At 55.4% G+C, this 18446-nt stretch overlaps 1 protein-coding gene across 1 annotated transcript; it reads right to left on the minus strand.

The window, feature by feature from the left end:
* Window positions 1-18442, minus strand: CSUI_001033 (translation initiation factor eif3 subunit; the record flags this gene model as incomplete). The annotated part of the gene is made up of 28 exons (XM_068061239.1): window positions 1-907; window positions 1557-1712; window positions 2060-2209; window positions 2749-2951; window positions 3725-3847; window positions 4202-4491; window positions 5205-5381; window positions 5681-5886; window positions 6183-6292; window positions 6474-6615; window positions 6914-6968; window positions 7185-7366; window positions 7742-7918; window positions 8623-8862; window positions 9095-9187; window positions 9453-9950; window positions 10191-10273; window positions 10853-10945; window positions 11302-11466; window positions 11735-11924; window positions 12387-12474; window positions 12913-13240; window positions 13473-13809; window positions 14224-14495; window positions 14842-14975; window positions 15410-15548; window positions 15721-15925; window positions 16192-18442. Coding segments are annotated over 28 exons (7518 nt in total), but the record flags the coding sequence as incomplete, so codon positions are not given.
* Between the last annotated feature and the right edge of the window lie 4 nt (window positions 18443-18446).

Genomic DNA, 18446 nt, shown 5'->3' on the forward strand with positions numbered 1-18446 from the left:
AAACCGACAGTGCACAGGTTATCCTCTTTTGGGTACAGCAACTGTACCTTGAGGCACTTTCCCTCGTCCGCTTCGCTACTCTGCAGCCCCGGTGATGAGGTACCCCAAAGCAGATCTCTGGGAGACTGCTACTAATACGTACGTTTCAGAGTACATAACAGCAATGTACACGTGAGAGCATTATACACGCATGCGATGAGCGGTACTACCTTTCAACAGAAAAAAGCCGCAGATGGTGCGCCTGGGAAGAAGTCCGTTTTAGAGTAATAGAACGGCCCGCCACGAGCCGAAATGTAGTGACCAATGCATCCTCCAGGCGCTCTGCAGTGGGACAGCTTAGGGCATGCGAGACCAAGCAACACAAGTCGCGCAAATCGGCAGTGTGGGGTGACTACTCGTCTGAAATCCGTTGTGCTAACAGTTCACATCAGGGTTGTGCCAGAGAGCCGCCTTGTTCGGTTCTCCCGCACGCAGTTTTATCTTATGGAAGATAGACGGCCCATGTCTCCGCTCCCGCCCAACAAATCCCTGTTGTGACTACCAGCATCGACAGGGTCACGGACTAGTCTTGATCCTCTAGACAAACCCTCAATCTGATCCAGGCCGTACGCGAGTGGCGATGCCATTATATTTAGCTGACCGGCTCGGCTGAATCTCTGTAGCGCAATCTCAGCGGCACGCCCCATCGGACGCCGCTGCCTCTGACCAGAAACGCAGCCCTTCCCCAGCAGTTGTCGAGTAGCAAGCGCAGCTTTCCTCGGCTCTGCTACACCTCCTGCTGGCTTGTCGTCACCGTCTTCGTCCGCCATGATTCCTGCGCGCTTGCTACGCGACCGTTCCTCCTCCATCACGTCCTGGTGTAGAAGCTGCTCGGACAGCCTTGAGTTCAGGTTGCGTAGCGTCACACCTGTATCAGACATCGACGTACACGCTTGAGGTGGAAAGGTTTACCGGAACACAATTACCGCCTGGTTAATAGCGCCAATTGACGAATTGCCCGGAATTTCGACTCTGTTTGAAGGCCCAAGCAACAGTACGTGGGCTCGTGATGTTGTCAGTTTGGAGCGACGGGCAAATAAATTCCGCCTGCTAAGCCTAAGTACACACACTCCACTCGTCGCAGGACCGTCATTGGAGCTACGCGGACCGAGGCAGCAGTGCACCAGCAGTCTGTGGAAAGGACGCTTGCCGGAGACGCTCAGTTACACGTGCCCCAAAGTAGTTATGTCGGAGGAGCCGAAGAAGCAGCAGCGTTACTGAATTAATACAAGCCTCCAAAAATTCTTCTTTGAAACGCTGCGCAGGGTCTGCTACCTGCGTTCCCAGATGCTCTTCGGTGTAGCGTCCGGGGCTGCCCTGCAATATACTCGAGAAATGTTCACCTTCGGAGGCGTTCAACAACAAATTCAGGTCTTTCCACGACTCCCCCTCGTCTCCCTTGGCGCCAGACACAGAGAATCCCGGACTACCAGGAATAAGACGACAGCGTGCGAGCGGCTGCGAGAACACAGACTGCACCTCCGAGCAACAACTGTGCATGCTCTTTGGGTTCTTACCGTTCCACAGGCTTGCGTTTACCAGATCCGTAGCGTCATCGATGAACGCGTCGGCATCCAGATTTTTGGGGGGGGCGACATCATAATCGAGATAGTCTGCAAGCAAGCCGTCGAGAAATCTTCGCACCCTCGAGTTCACTAATGGTACTTCAGGGACTGCACAAAGTAAGGACTCGCGAGAAACACCTAGCGGATTTCTCTTGTTTTACATTCCACACACCACAGGATGACACGGAAAGCGGACTCCAGGGTCCTATCATGCGAACCCAGACCCGATCATTACACTTTCTGGAATCACGAGATCGGGTACTCATTCATCCAGGCTTGTGCAGACTACTTGATGGTGCCTCTGAACAGAACGTACGAGGCGCTCTTCGCGGAGAGGTGTCCAGGTACCGCCTGTAGGGCGATAGGCCCTACGACCTCGGCGATTGGCCAACGGATGACGAGGGCAATGTACCCTACCGAGACGTATTCCTCTCCACTTCCTGTACTGCCCTCACCTATCTTGACACCTTTCCAGCTCGTCGCATCGGGGAGCGCGCCGTCGCCCGTCTCCTCATCTTTTTCCCTTTTTACTGGGTGTCTCTGCAACCGGTCATACTCGAGGAAACGCGCGTTCTTCATGCGCACCCTGGCGAGCTTTCTCAGGGCTAAAGAAGTACACATGAGACAAAAGTGCAAGCCCTTGTGAACAACCCATGAAGGGGTCACGAGCAATCATATCGGCCTGTCTGAGCGAACCAACCCTCTGCGCCTTGAGCTGCAGTGATGCTGCGCAGGAGAACCAAAATACCACCTGGAGACAAACTCGCGGTTGTTCCCGGCCGCTCTAGCTCGTAATGGGCCCGGAAAGGAGATTTGCCGCCAAGTCGGAACGTTTGTTGATGCTTGCGAGGCTGTGCTGTGAGAAGTCAAAGGTGGCTTACTGCCAGTCTGGTGTCCAGCCAGCACAGTGGTACCTTAGACGTTTTGCGTGTACTAGGCGCAGATGCTCGAAACACTACTGTCAACGTCTCTCTGAGACCACATCAGAACACCCGTAGAAATGCCTGGAAAGGCGAGGGCGCATCTTGCCCGCGACCCTTGTTCTAAGGCCGTTATCGCTCAGGCGCGGAAGTGCAGCAGACAAGCCATTCGGAGCTGGTCCTGCGCCCTGTCGAACTAACCCCTGCATTCAAACAAGACTTACTGTCCGCATAGGTAGCCTCTCTTGCGGCCTTGCTTTCCAGAAGAGACGTGTCCATGTCCTCTTTGCCGCCTTCAACATGGAGGAAAAAAACAAAAACGCGCTTCTGAATCGGACTGAAAAAGGCCCTGACCATCGAAATAAAATGTATAAGGTCTTCAGTCGTGCCGGCCTCTTGGACAATTCGCTCGACAATCTTGTCAAACCTGCGTGTTCGATAGGTGCGACAACAGCAATCCGCAGTCACGAGAAGCGCGATGAAGCTAGGTCGCCGGACATGTACACCCTCTTCTCTCAAAACCGCAAACCGTTCCTGCCAAAGAGACCGACGGAAGGTCAACCTAATGTCCGCAGGGCGGGTGCCTCGCGCGGAGACACAGCGTTTACGGGCATCGGGGCCCCCTTCTTCTCCTTGGGTGATAGTGAGTCGCTAGTACCTTCACGGTTTTGGGTTCAACCGGACTCGTGTTGAGGGCCGGGCTGACGGCTGCCAATGGCCCCAGTCCGGTCTGTTCGACTGTCCTGTGTTTATTCCAGAACAACTTGCACGCAGGGCGTAAACTGCAGACTTGAAACCTTCAGAGACTCGAACGGTGACAAGACTGGTCGTCCCTTCAATGAAGTGCGTGGCCAAGACGGCCATTCGGATCCCGTGGCTGTCGCTCAACGAGCGGCAAGTTTTGAGGTGCGCAGTGCTTGAGAGAGAAAGTTCAGTATCTCTTTTTGCAGACACAGTCCAGCGTGCCAAGGAGTGTGAAAAGAACCGAACCAAGAAAGCTCAGCAACATTTACGAGCGTTATAACCTGACATTCTTCTGTGAAGGTGTTCGTCGTCCCACGTGGCCACCGTTATACGCTCTTATCAGGCCCGACGGGAAGCTACTATTGTAATAGACGCGTCCGCGAAAGTGCGAGATTTTTGTTTAGTTTTCGGCGGGACACAGCGAGTCTGGCGTTTACGCTCTGAGCCTATACTCACCACTCTGAAGGCACAAGGCCCGGTTCGCGCTTGCAGACCGAAATGCACTTCTGCAGTACAGTCTCGATAGAAGGCGTAGGGCGGGCGAACACGAGCAAGCTCATCATGAGAGCGCCGTGTTCCCTGTAAAAGAAGCCAAAGTCAAGACGAAAGGAATTGTAAACTCTCTAGCACTCGAGAGCCTAGACCTGCACTAAAAGCGACGCCATTACACAGAAGCAATATCAATGACGAAGCGTTGAACACCCATTCCAACTGGTCAAGAGCCAGCCTTTAGCGTCGCACCACACTGCCTTGCCTCTTGGAGTTGGGCGATAGCACAGCTTCACCACGCGTCGCAGACCACAGACTGCTGACATCCCCAGGCCCAGTGAAATTCCTCAGCCAGGTCGCCAGCGGGGCCGGTGTGCCGGAGACGCCTACTGTTTTGCCAGTACACGACTCCGGCAGGCAGCAACGTCCGATGAGTATACCTACCGACTCGGGAGCTCATTGGGCTCGGCAGCCACCGATGCCTGGAGAACATCAGCACCAGGACGGTGATGAGACCCGTAACTCGAGGTACTGCGATGAAAAACGAAAAGGTCGTCCAGGTCCAGTGACCCGCCTTCGTCGTCATCCGCCTCCGCGAAGGAACTAACTTTCGATCCCCTGTTGGAGCGCCCGCGCCCAGCTGCAAAGCCCTCTCGGTCCAGGACGGCGAGCAGCTTCAGCAGCTCCGAGCCGCTTTGGCTGACGCAGAGCACGTAGAACCGATACGCTATGGCCTAAAACACAGCCGCCACACTCCGAAAATAAAGCTTCTTCAAACAGATCAGACGTCTAGTTGGTGACGGCTAAACTAGCAATTCAGTGATGCCACTCGCCGCCGAGCACACGTGGCTGGCAATTGAGCCTCTCGAGGTAATGCCTCAAGAAGCGGGTTGGCGACATTCACTTCGTGTAAAAAAACTGGCATAAGCCTGCTAGCCCGCGACTGGTCACGAGCAGCGTGGACGCCAGCGGGGCCGGCTACAGCTATCGACACGAGACTCGAAACGCACATCCTGACAAGACGGAGTACAAGTAGTTTGGTGCGTAAAAGCTGCCTTTGTCAAGGGAAAGTTAGCCCCGGTTTTGCTTGGCTCTGGGCTCTGCGGTCATTGCACACTTGCGTGGTGGGCAGTGTGACCTGCATAGTTCGCAGCCTTGGAAACTGCGCAGCTCCCGTTCCGCCTTCTCTGTGCCTGCATCGAGGTGGCAAGCCGCTGGTTTGCAGCCTGCTGCTGTGAGGATGTGGCGCTAGCCGCATTGAAGGCATACGCTGTACCTCCCGACTGGAGTACGGCGAACAAAATCGGCATCCCGCCCCGCCATGCGGGCTCCCCGCCAGTACTGGCAGGGAACAACTACCCACAGAGCTCAGTTCGCGTTCACCAACCTCGGTAGCTTTGTGAACTGCGTACAAGCGATGCGAAACTGCCTCGGGCGGCGGCCTCACCCGCAATGTCAGAAGAGGCAGGTCACACAGTTTCACGATGAGCGTTTGCTTGACAGCTGCAAGTAGCCTCTCTTTCTGATGAGACTTGTTATCCTGATGCTGCTCAGGGGTGACGTATAAATATTTCTTCTCTGTCACCAGTCGCCGAAATAAAGCGGTATAGAACTTGAGCGAATCCTGCACGACCGCAAACAGAAGGGACTCGTAAGTCACCAGGGCTCCTGTTAAACATGGAAGCGAAGCAAGGCTACGTACACGGGTGGGCACCCACCCGGCAGCTGCGAGTGACCGTGAACGTTGGTAGACAGCAAAGCAACGCTAACGCTCGAGATTCCTGTCGATTAAACCTCGTGAATGGTTCCAGCGCTCCGACCTCCATGTGCGGGAACGCCCGTAACAACGTGTGCACATGAGGCTTCATCTGAGACCTGAGGCTACGGGTACGAAGAGTCATGAGCCACGCTACCTCTCCGTACCTCCCTGCACTTGGCTTTATACTTGTCCCTCGCAGCTCGCTCGATAACCTCGACATCCTGCGACCGAATGGGCCTGTACAACATCAGCTGGCCAATATTCCCGAAGCGCCCGCTTGGGGACTCCGCTAGCAGCGCCTCCTCGCCATCGATCATCTTCAAAGGGGGAGTGATGATTTCTTCGCAACCAATGGTCTGATGTGTTTCAGCTGGAAGGCATGAGCAGGCATGGCACTGGCACCTTGAGTCCCCCTGTCTGCTCTCTTAGCTCAGACAGGCGATCCTGAATGAAACTTTCTATTTTAGTTGGGAACCAACCGTAGCCAAACGCTAAGGCGTCAGAGCCTTCCCTCGGGCCGGACCGCTAGGGAAGAGCATTTCATATCGCCGTACAGGTAAGCCCGTCGGAAAAACGGTACGCGTCGCGACTCGGCGTCCGTTTCGATGTCCGCCAGTACAGGGCGGTGTCAAGGGGAATCCGGGACGGTAGCTAACTGCAACTCACCTAGTAGGTACAGGGTCGAAAGAGTAGCTGGATGATTCGTACCCAACTTGTCCTCCAGCTCATCAAATGCACTCGACGCTTCTCGCTTTGCATCTTCCAAACGATTCACCCTAAGCGCCCACACCCAGAAACACCTTCGGAACTTGAAGTGCTGGGAAATCCAGGTGATGCACACCGGTTCTGCCGACGAGGTACGGGCGTCCCGTTTGCTGTCTCAGCTATGAAAGCGCTATACATAGGACTGACTCATAACGGAGCCCGCAGTACTCGATAACGCCACGACGATCTTACTTTGCGAAAGCGACAGCAAGCCAGTAGCGATTCATGCACGTGACGAATGAAGGTAGAGACCGGTCTCGTTGTCCTCCCCGGACAGCGTCCTCCAGCACAGTGATTGCCTCCGAAAACCGCTGAAGCTCCATCAGGCTCTTTCCTGAAGAGGCCACCGACACGTGCGGTGTCATGACACGTCTCTGGTTGCTCAATCGCGGATCCGCCTGGTGGGGATGGAGGCACACCGAAAGAGTGCTACGTGCCCAAAGGAAAGACGAGGGCGAACTAAAAAGGTGACAGCTACAGGGCAGTACCGCAGCTTTTAAAGGACGCACTTCAGTTCCACTCTAGCGCAATAGCATGTGTTGCTGACAGATCAGCGCTGCCGCACGGGCTGTCACTGGATGAAAGGGCTGCCCTTCTAGGAAGCAATAACCCAGCAGCAACCGCGTACTCACCAATGAGACGAAGAGCCGCGATGCCTGTCCAGTGCGAGCCGTGGGGATTGATAGTCTGGAAGAAGACACAAAAGCCACGAACTACTCTAGAGAGAAGACAGTGCTGGAGGAGCACATGGTGTGGCACCGCTCTGCCTGGACAAGAACCTGATCGGGGTGGGCGCGTGCTGCCACAGCCTCAGCACTGGCTCTGCTGAACTTGCATTGCAGTGTGAGTGGTTCTTCTGCCACAGGCACACCGCACCGTCGCGGTAGCGGTGCGCAGTCTTACCAAGGCGGAGACGTGGTAAACTTTGAAGCCGTGAGGAATAACCGCGCTGAACTGCTTCTGCTGGAACGCTATTGCCGTTAGTAGCAGCTCTGTCAGCATCAGACGCAGCGAAAGAGGTCCCTCTAGCGACAACAGCTCGGGCACGAGCCGCTTGTACGTTTGGACCATATGATATAGACGGCCTGTGGCAACGCAACAGCAGGAGAGAGCGCTTTACTGTGCAACTAGCCCGAACTGCCCCATCACCTAGGCTCCGCCTCGGTAGAACCAACTGCAGGGCCAAGTCCTCCCAGAAAAGGCGAGTGAGCAGGTGCTCCTGGTGAGACAGCCATTCCGTTCAAGAAAAGTACCCAGGTCCTAGCCCTGCACAGTCCGTGTGTTCCGAGCCGTTCCTTTTTGAACTCGTGAGCACGCAGCGCCCGTAAGCCTTGATCGGACGCGCAGGGCAGAGTCGCCGTACAGCGCATCACGGAGCGCGAAGACGAGTCTGGTTTTGTCGACGTGGCGCCGTTCTTGTGGACTCACAGACGTTGCCGCATTCGCTCTCACGGGCTTACCTGTCTTGGCTTCACACTGTAACTGGATGAGCCGAGCATCGCCATCAACGAAACCCACGTCAGGGAGCTTGTTGTGAATGAAGTCAGCAGCTGCCGCAGCCTGCTTCGTCTCGCCGTGCTGGAGCAGCAGGTAGGCCAACTGGGTCAAGATCTTTGCAATAGAAACAATGTCATTTGCTGAACATCACAAACCCGGATTGTATGAATTTCGTTCTCGCAGATAAAACCCTTGAGAACGTTCCACGAAAGCTGCTCGGCTTGCCGGCATTACTGGGTTCATCAGCTGAGCATTGTACACGTGGGGCGATGCAGACACTAAGTTCATGCCTCAATACGTTTGAAAAATCCACTCCTGCTTTTCTACTTCTAGAAAGGGTGGCTCAGGTGCTCTGAGGCGTGAGAGCGTTCCAAGCCGGCTTTTTACTCGAGCACTGGTTAGGCATGGCGGTACTAGCCTGGCTTTGTTGAGACAACCACCGAAAGAGAAAAAAGCACGCTCGCGGACAAAGTGTAGCTTAGGTGCTACCGACGGACCACGCCACGAGCAACGTGTCTCTGAAGTTACCACGAGCCCTTCGTTGAGCCGCAGCTCCGCCGAGAGACAAGAGACAGGGGAAAAGCAAGACCCCGGAGTGGATGTGGTTCTGCCTCCTGCCTAGAACTAAGGGCCGCTGCTTCAGATTCACCGCGCACCCCCATTTCTTGAGCATCTCGATCAGCGAAGCGCGGTCCGCAGGATCCCGCAACTGTCTCTGGGTTTCTCTTATCCTCCTAGATGAGCTGTGTTTTAACCATTCAGCACCGCGCAAATGAGAACTATACGCTGCCTGCGCATGCACTACTAAGAAGCCCGCCCTCGACCGGCATAGGCGCTGACTTACCCAGCATGACGTGGACTGTCAGGAAAACTGCCAAGCTGATGCGGAACCCCTCGAAGACTAAGCACTCCTCCGCCTTTTGGTTCTTTTTGATCGCGGCCTTCAAAGAGTGTTTCTTCAGGCTCTGCCCAGCCTGGCGTTCTTGCCGCTCCAGCCTCATTTGCTCTCGGGCTGCTTCGGCAGTCCTCACTGGTGATAGCTGGAACGCTTTTACACAGTACGGGTGACAAGGATACGCCAGGCCTGGCAGGTGACACAACATATCAGCTGAAACAAGGATTTCACCCTGAATCGGACAGTTTCTGAAAAACGGGAGCTGAGGTTGGGCACGAACATACTCTGAAAGAAAGCTCTCTTGACTGTCACACAAGGTTTGGGCTGGCAGTGGCGAGTTTCAGCATGCTGTCACGTATGCTGCTTTCTTCTTGTGTCCGTTCAGAAGGTGGTTCAAACCAGCCAAGCAGTTGTTACTGACCGAGTATTGCTGCTCGAATAGCCCCGCCGAGCCCATGAGAAGCCATATTCGCAGTTCCGTAGACCATCGGCAAGAGATTGGCGACAGTGAGACCTGCGCAGCAGAGGCACATTTGCGTCGAGAGCGCTTCATCCTGTCCGAAACACTCGTCAGCATGGGCATCCATACTGATCTTCGAGTGAAAACGCAAGAGAGGCCCCGAAACTTCCGCCAAAAAAATCAACGGACCCGCCCCGAGGGAAGGAAGCTTCGGATCCCAAGTGACAGTTACGTTACTTCCGCGGATGGGTTTTCTCTTAAGTTGGAAACACCTCCCTGAACTAATTCACGCCTCGTCGTTCATCCACTCGCACCTCACCGGCCTTCATTTGACTGGCTCTCGCATCCACAGAGACGTCTGCTCGGCATGGAAACCGCTTCGCTTGTTCCACAGCAGTCTCAATCACCGTCAGTGAAGTGGGCAGCGTCACTTTGACACGTGGATAGAAACCGCGGATGGCGCGTAGAGCGGCAACGCCCGTCACCGAATGCTCCCTGGCCGCCGCCGCTTCCTCAGCACTCCTCCAGTCAGCCGCCCATGCCGGGGACCCCTCAGTGGACGACACAGAAGCAGCATCGTGCTCCGCAGACTCCCTGGTAGTACAGTTAGCCGTCCGTCCGGAGGCTGTTCGGGGTACGCTTTCCGGCTTGGCGCCCAGGACTGCTCCTCTCACAAACGCCACATGAGGAAAGAGGCCACTTTCCCTAGGAATGGTGAACGTAGAAAGATCAGCAGTAGTAAGCGGAAGCTGGAGTGTGACTGCCTGGCCACTAGCGCCTTCTGTCTTTCGCAGGACATCAGCCCGGAATTTCACACCTACGAATGGGAAAAAGAGCGGTCGGAACAAAGTTGTGAGCGTCCCACCCGCTCCCTGGTTTGATGTTGAGTAGTTCGATTCACAATCCTCGTAAGCGCTGATTATCTATCACTTAGTGCGGCGAATAATTCTTCTGCTAGGTGACGCTCGTGAGCACTAGTCCTCTAAAAGAGGCGCAGAAAGTCGGGGCATCCTGCAGAGGAAGTAGCGTGACGGCATTTTCCTGCTCTCGCGCTCACCTAAATGAAACTCCATAGCTTTGAACAGAGAGGGGAGACAGACAGTTCGAGGCGAAACGGAACCCAGCAAGTCCACATCGAAGCTGTATAGACCGAACAAGCACAGTGAAGAAAGAGGGGCTCCAGAAAGCCAGTAGCTGGCCGTTTCGGCTACACCTTATTTCGCCAACAGTGTTTTTGTGAGGCTAGAGTTTAGTGCTAGGCAACAGCGGACGTGCGTGTCTAGAAACCCCCCCCCTATGCCATCCTGACTAGGCCTGACTGCGGTGCAGACGGATCTTCAGCGTCTGCCCTCCGAAGCGCTGCTCCATCATGAGCCTCCCGTGAAGGGCGCGGACAAGACCAACTCCTGCGCGGCGGGCTAAACTGGGACGGACGTAGCCTCGCCAAACAGAAAAGACTCCCGATGCAACGATCTACGACTATCACGTGTCGGTGCGTATTGGCACAGTGACGGAATGAACAAATCAGAACGGCGCCGGAGCAAGTGGTTTCCGGCACTGCTGACAGAGTGTCGCCCTGCCAACCAGTGCCGAAAACCACTCTGCTAAAACTCGTTACTCCGACTCGCGTCGGCATTTCGGAAATCGACACAGGGAAGGTTCTCCACAAAATAGCCTGAGCGGAACCACGAACTGTTTGCTTGGTGCAGGGTATCGTACATTTCAGCAACCTCCCGCAGAAGCTGTTCTTGCCAGAACATGCGAGTCTCCTCGTTGTCTGCGAGTACGATGTTGAAGAGGGCCACCACAGTCCTGCAGAAAAAGACAAACACACACATCTTCCGCCCTACTACCTCTAGGAGCACGGTGGAAACGCGACGCAGAGGTATTCTACAGAGCTGGCCTGTCGTAATTTCTGCGATTACCGAAAATGCGAAGTAGGGGTCAAAACGGCCAAATCCCAGCAACGAGAAAACGCGACTTGGTCTACTTTGTTAACAAGCAGTCCTTCGCAGTTTCACTGTATCATACAAAACTGCGACCTCATCCGCGCTTCCCGCCTTGCTGTCTGTAACGACCTGCCGGAATGACTCCAGAGTCCGGGTCAACGAGGCGCCCAGAACAGGAGAGGGCGCCGCAACACTGAACGGCAACAACGCTCAACTTACGTCTGTAGGAGCTGACCCCACAACATCTGTCGGTAAGCCTTCTTGTGAACGAGGACTTCAAGCTGCTTGAAAAAAAGATGCTTCGCCGCGCGAGCTAGCATCTCCCGAAGAACGGAGTCGCGGAACACGAGACCAGGAATCTGCGAGTAAATGACTCCCAGCATCCTGCAGACCCAGCACGAGCAGCGGAGCTCATGTGATGTTTGTTTCGCCCCGTGGACGCAACAGATCCAAACACTGGATTTCAAACTAGCCGAGCCGAGATTTCTACTCTAGCAGCGTTACGAAAAGAAACTGAGGCCCTTCCGAGGAACACCCGCACTGCGGACACTTAGAACTGGTGCAAGCCGGGAAAAAAAGTCCGGTGCGTCTCAGCAACCGGTTCATGTACTCAGTGTTCAGAAGGAGCGGAGCACCCGTTTCAGGTCCTCACCTCATGTTAATCCCCTGTTGATGGAGAGTGTGAGAGATGTCGGCGCTATCCAAGAAGTTGCAGTTGAGGGCTTCCACGCCCAGCACAAGGTCTTCTCGCACGCACTGCGTCAAAGCCTCGCCCGCGAGCTCCAGCACATCCAGTGCACTTCCGGGGTTGGAAGTGCGAACAAACTTGGAGAATGACTTCTCTGTCAGGTGAGAACACGCGCACGTCGAATATTGCCACCAGTGCAGCAACGCGGCTACAGGACGTACTCTCCGACAACAGCTCTAGATGTTGAAAATTCAATGAAGGCAACACGAGGCGCGAGAGGTGCCATCGCCGACACAGCTGGGGGTCACCCCGCGGAGCCAGGCGCTGCACTGCCAGCTAGTCTGCGACCTCCGAAGCTAGCGAGCAACGAACCCAACGAATGGTTGCCAAAAATACAGCCCACTCTAGGTACTCGCACTCGCGAGAAGATTGAGCGTAGGCTCTGGCACAACTGTGGCCTAGACCATGAAGAAGCACGGGCCACCCCGGAGGTAACAGGGCCGGCTGCTTCTGTTTGAGAGAAGTGGCGCTGTCCTGCTCCCGAGAGCTCGCGGACCCCAATAGAAAACGTGGCACTACTCAGCCGTCAAAGAATGAAGGCGCCAATCCTTCTTACCAGTTCCTGCGGTCCACGACGTTGTAGTTGTACTGGGAAGTGGCATATCGAAGGTATGCCTAACAAAAATCTCTCGCAGCCTGTGCGCCTGCAGGAGACCGTCAAAGAAAGCAACATAACAGTGAATCCGATCTCTGGATCTGGTTGCCCGCGTCTCCGTACAGTTCTCTCCCGATTCTCGCCCCAGTGAGCTCCAGCATGGCACAGGCCCAGATAAAAAAAGACGCTCAGAGTCAGGCAATTCCTCCTGTGTTTCAACCTCCCATGACACCTTCTTCATCTGAATGGAATAAGTAACTGCTGTCTGCGGGACCAGAAAAACAGGGCGTGCCCCTTCGCTGGACCGAGAAGCTGTATATGCTACATTTGTCGAAACCATTCGCGTAACAACAGCTGTAAGCCCTGCAGAAATCCCGGCAAACTTTCTCTTTGCTTCGAGAAACATATACAAAGTTGCAGTCTTAAGCGATGTACGTCCAGCAGAAAGGTACCTCTCCTGTAAATACCGCGTGACTCTGCAGCTTACCGGGTGCACTTTGCCTCTGAAGACGATGGGGGGCAAGAGTTCCTGCAGGTTGCGCACGACGCATAACTGGTCAACGCGGGAACGCCACAGACGGACACTAGGGAGACCGTCGTACTCAAAGTCCGTGTGGCCAAACGGAAACGGACATCCGGTAAGGTTGAGCGTCTTGCCTATGAACTTCAACTGCTGGTCTGCGACGCGGTCAACCCGGTCAACCGAGTCGAGCGCTAGTTGCTCGGAACCACGGCTTTGGCACTGCTGGACGTAGAAAGGAAGTTCGCGTCGCAGGGTTGCGAGAAATTCTTCCTCAACACTCACCGGGTCCGGGCTGAAAGCAGTTGCAACCAAAGAAGAGCCGACAGGCAGTCGTCGACGAACCAACATGAAATGAAGAGCAGTTCAACAGCGCTTGGTCGCCGCTCTTACAATAGCGACCTGAAAAAGTGTGGTTGGTGGTGCGACTATGTTTAACCCAGCAGACACATGAGGATCCACGATAACCGAGATGCCTCCGCCATGATGACCGCCTCTGAGTGATGCAGCCTATAACCCAAACTTACTCGATGGGCATAAGCGGCTCGACCATGATACGTTCGCCGGCGTAGTCCACTAAGGCACACACGGGTAGAGCCAGATCCATCTTGCTGAAATCTGTTGCTCCAGGACCAGCTGTTGAAAATGCCAAGTGTTGCCTCTGCAAGTCAGACATCAAGAACTTATCCGCCGCGAAAGGAGATATGTCGCTTGTCGTTTTCATTTGATAAATGGCATTGCAAGCCGCCTGTCTACCCTTATAGTCGTTAGCGTACACCTTCCGCGCGAGGCGCGAGGAGATCTTTTGACGACGAGAGCCGCGGACTACGGTCAGCACGAGGCTGTCAAACACGAAAAGCTTGTCTGTTCGGCAGCACAAAAACAAAAAATGGATTACCTCTCAGGAGTACTTACACTAGCAAAGGGGCGGATCCTCATAACCGCAATGACTGCATCGCCGCGGCGCGCGTACAAAATACATGCACAAATACGCGTAGAAGTCTTCCTTATATGAAACCCGCTGCCCCAAGGACCACAAAACGCACTCTGGTCCCCCATCGTCCTGGCGAAACCGAGGGATTTTCCGAAGCACGGTGGCCAGAATCCGCGCCCGCTGTCCCCCCTAGAGAACCAAGCGCCTACGTCGGCTTCACCAACAGATCAACAGGGCTTAGAGCGGCGGGTTTCATGTACGTGTCTGCTCTTCGGGTAAACACGGAAACAAAAGCTTAGGGGGTTGAAGCTTACCCAGGAGGAGACCGCAGTGTGCGCGCTTACCGTCCTCAAACTTCGGCTGATAAACTCGCCAGACAGCAGGCAAGTTCTCCGGCGTTACCTCGACAAAGCAGCTAGCAACTCCTTGCCCTTGGAAAGTCGATGCTTGACGTCTGTCTCCACGAGCCTGCTTCTTACGCGCAGAAGAGAGGGGCGAGTCGTCGTCAGGACTCAACACGTCATCCGTTGAGGCCGAAGTGCGGTTTCCGGCCGGATACGCGAAAGAGAGGACGACCGCCGCAGCCCGGGCCGCAGCAGTGAAAAAACCGATTTCTCTGCGAGGAGACCACCAACGCAAAGACGGGCCTCTAAGTTTCGGACTTTCGTGTTTCGCGTGTGGCCGCGGAAACAAACCAAAGTGTTACAGCGAAAGCTGCTGAAATAGCTTGGTTCCCGGACGCTCGTTCTTACAAAAACCCCTGAGCTCCGTGAACCCCATGAGGTGCCAGCACCCTCAGGGTGACAGTTGTTAAGGAGGACCAGACATTCAGGGTTGCTGGAAAAACGTATAAATTCGAGGCATCTTGTACCAGATTGCCGCAACAGTGGTTGTCGTAACGGTTTCGACTGAGGTACAAACACGGCCAGTCAGCACGCAACAAAAAACAGGTTAGGACGCACTTGCAGAGCAGGATCTCTTTGTCGGCCCACTCCTTCTTCGCGCCAGCTGAGCGAGCGCCCTGCAATGTCTGACGGACACTCCACTGCAAGCGGTCGTGCCAGTTGCTGCTCAAAAGAGACACCGTGTTCGGCCCCTGTTCACACACAAAGGTCCGCCAGCACGCGTTGCAGGAATATTGCTGGCGGCTCAATTGCGGAAGGTAGCAGCGCGGTATACGTGCGGCGTGAGTGCGATGAGACTTCTACTCCTCTCACCATCTCGTAGGAAACCCCAAGAATGAGTCAACCACCCGCGCTTGAATCAGCGGAAGCACAGACAGAAAATCCCAAGAAAACGGAAAAGGGACAAGAAAAAGAAGGGGGAATCACAGTTGGCTACCCTGTTTCGAAAAAGGGACAGTCGCCGGTGCCATTTACGCGGTAGCGCAGTTCAGGTATCGGAGAGGGCATCTACCCTCGTTCGAAAAGTAGTTGAATGCGACTCATCCGAGGCTCATCTTGACTACGAAGCTTCAGGGGAGTTACCGTTTCTGTGTCCCCACGCCGCGCCCACCTCATTCGAACTCACCATCAGCTCGCCTTTGAAAACGCGGGCCGTCCCGCGTGAGCCGACGAACTCGTAGCTGCTAAGCAAGGGAAAGGAGAAGAAGGACTCGAGCGGCGCGCGCCACCACCGCGTTGTCCGCCGCTTGACCTCAGCTTTTAGCCTGAAAGCGCAGCCGCACTGTAGCGGGACAACTGAAAGGCGGTTCCTCTGAGAGTTTGACACAGACGGGAATATGCTGGGGACTGCGTTGTGACCGCCTCACTTCTGACCTCTTCACATAACAACTGATAACCAGATGAAGCAGTGCGAAGCAAAAGTAGCCGGAGACTCACCCAGCAATAACATCACTTAAAGCAGGTTCGTTCTCAGTATCTCCCTGTCCCCGAGGCCTTCGACGGTTTCGTGCTTCTAGTTTCCTCTCCTCTTCTTCGATCTTCTCCCTCAGCAGAGCCCTTTTCTGCGCAAACGCCACTCCCGGCTGAAGCATTCCCTTTTCCAGCCCACTGCCTGCCGCTGCTCGGTGGCTTCCCGCGCCAGCTGGATGCAGCATTTCAAGCACAGTACCGCATCGCGCCTTGAACAAGGTGAGACTCACACACACAGGATTTGCTTCGAGGGCTGGAAAATCTCGCCCCCCTATAGCCACGTTTTGCCGTATCACAAAGCTGAAACCTGTGTAGGCGACGTACCGAACTGATACGGATGTGAAGCACTCCGGTCGCTCATGTATCACGCTGTACTGCTGGCGCTGCCTACTGACATGGTGTCGCAAGGTGTGGAATCCAGTGCGCGCTAATGCTTACAGCTGAGTCTATTGAGCTTTCCGTGGTGTCGAGTGTCCTCGAACTGCCTCTCCGGCAGGGCCGCATCCTCCCGATCGCCCTCCTCCGTACAGACTGTAGAAAGCCTCGGTGTGTGCTGGTCGCTGGTGAGGAGACAAGAGCCAGGCCCTCGGAACTCCGTCGGAACGTGGCTTGAACGATGCCCGTTAGCCTCTTGGGCTCCTTCGACGGTTCGACTCAGCAAGCACGTCTCGGAGCCGCCGTCTGCTCGTGCGCCGGACAAACCATTCTGCTCATACGAAGACGGCCTTGTTGCGGTTACATCGCGTGAGTCACGCAACAGAACCCTGTCTGATCTCTCAGGAAACAGGGCGCTAGACAAGTCGTTGTCACCGTGTCCTTTCAAACCAGCACTAACGGCGTTTTCTTCCACTTCATCGTCTGTGCACACGGTCAGTCGGCTCCTCAGTCTGGGCGTCCCCTGACCTTCCGTCTCCTCGTTCTTCGAGGTGTTCACACCAGGCGACAGCGAAGGGGTGCCTTGTCCACGAACCTTTGGCGCAGAAGATGCAACAACAGAATGCGTGTTCCGCCCGGTCTCCCTGTTTTCACCTGTGTTCTCCCGGCAGTACCAGTAGCTCTCCTCGCTCCCTGCCTTTCCACTGCACTCTCTTCTTTTCTGGTGATGCTCTCGATTGCTGTCCGCAGCGGACTGGCATATCGCCTGGAGCTCTTTCGCGGCGGTACTATCAGAGACAATACCCTTCACCCGACACATGCGGCGGCCCCCATGTCGGGGCGACACTGGCGAGCGCTCCGACGCATTTGGCTGTTCGCAGCCCGAAGTATTCGATACGGTTGGAGACCTAAGGTGAGTTGCAAGAGACCGAGAGCTCATCTCGGGCACTCTGACTATAGTGTCGTCCTGGCAATCATCCCAGTCGCCTTCAGTGTCAGTTTCAACACGGAAGCGAGAGACAGTGCGGAGCGAATGATCGCTTTCCTCGTCGGTGTCGATGCTCAGCCGTGCCCAACCCTTGCGAGACGGTTGGGCAGCATTCCCTCCCAGCTCTGGCCGGACACGCATTGGCCGCAGCTTGTATCTTTCTTGATCGCTTTTATTATTCTTCACTGAGGTCTCCTTGCCATCCGGAAGGACCGCTCTTACAGGACTCCCCAGCTGCTGCCGATCAGGTCGGCCAGCACGAATCACATCAAGCATCTCACGGCTGCAACGCTGTCGGTGTCCAAGTACCCCATCATCGTGTGGTTTGCCCCGTCCTCGAGCTGAATGGGTCACACCCGGCGCTGCGCTGCCGTGGGGGACGGCAGATAGACCACCCGCTACCCGCGTGCGTGTGATGACAGAGTCGTGCGCTGCTGAAGATACTGAGGATTCGGGACGTTCGCGCGGTTGATGTTGCTTAGTGGCCTTCGCTTGCAGCCGTGGTCTGTCGGAGTCCTGGGTAGCCTGCGCCAGGGAAACCTCGCTTCGGCGTTGCTCCGTATGTGCCAGTGGCGAGAGGCCGCCAACAGAGTTGACTGCTTCTTTGGGTTCCGCCAGCACTCTGCATATCGCACTGTTACCGCTCTTGAACCGTTGTAGAATGCTTCTTTCGTCTCTCGTTATTCCCCGTTCGGACCCGGATTGATCTCCACCCGAAACTGCTCGCAAAAGAGATGACTGTGTTTCCTTACCAAGCTGTTTGCGGCCGCGTGCTTCTCCCCCCACAGTCTCGCTTACATCACTGCCGACTAACTGCTGAAACTCGCGACAGCGGTACCGTCCGGTCGCTGGATGCTTCGCCTGACTCAATGCCTTCTCGTTAGGAGTCAGCTGCTGACACATCCCGATCTCCCCGCGAGATGGCAGAGCCGGCCCCTTCTGCGATGCCTTATGCAGCGGTTGGGAAGCCATTGGAAGAGGGACTGGCAGCGAATCGAGGAGATTGGCTTTTCTTGTCAACTCGCATGACCGGGGGTCGGAAAAGCAAGAGGGTCGCTTCGGCGGAGGCGGACTACGCACGTTCCTCGAAACACCCGACGGCTTTGCAGCCACTGGCACCTTCGGCTTCACCCAGTGTAGCGGCTGCAGTTCGCCACGCCGAGATGGCTTCGTGACCTCTTGCTCAATGAACGGGAGCTGTGCCGTCACTTTACTTGATGCACAAGCAGCCAGCTCAAGGACCTGGGCCTTCCCGCCAGCCCCACACTTCGTTGCCAAAACGTTTCCTGAAGAGCCCCAGAAATCAACCAAGCCTTCTCTAGAGGCAGAC

The sequence above is a fragment of the Cystoisospora suis genome, assembly GCF_002600585.1.
Source record: "Cystoisospora suis strain Wien I chromosome Unknown contig_417, whole genome shotgun sequence".
NCBI lineage: Eukaryota > Apicomplexa > Conoidasida > Eucoccidiorida > Sarcocystidae > Cystoisospora > Cystoisospora suis.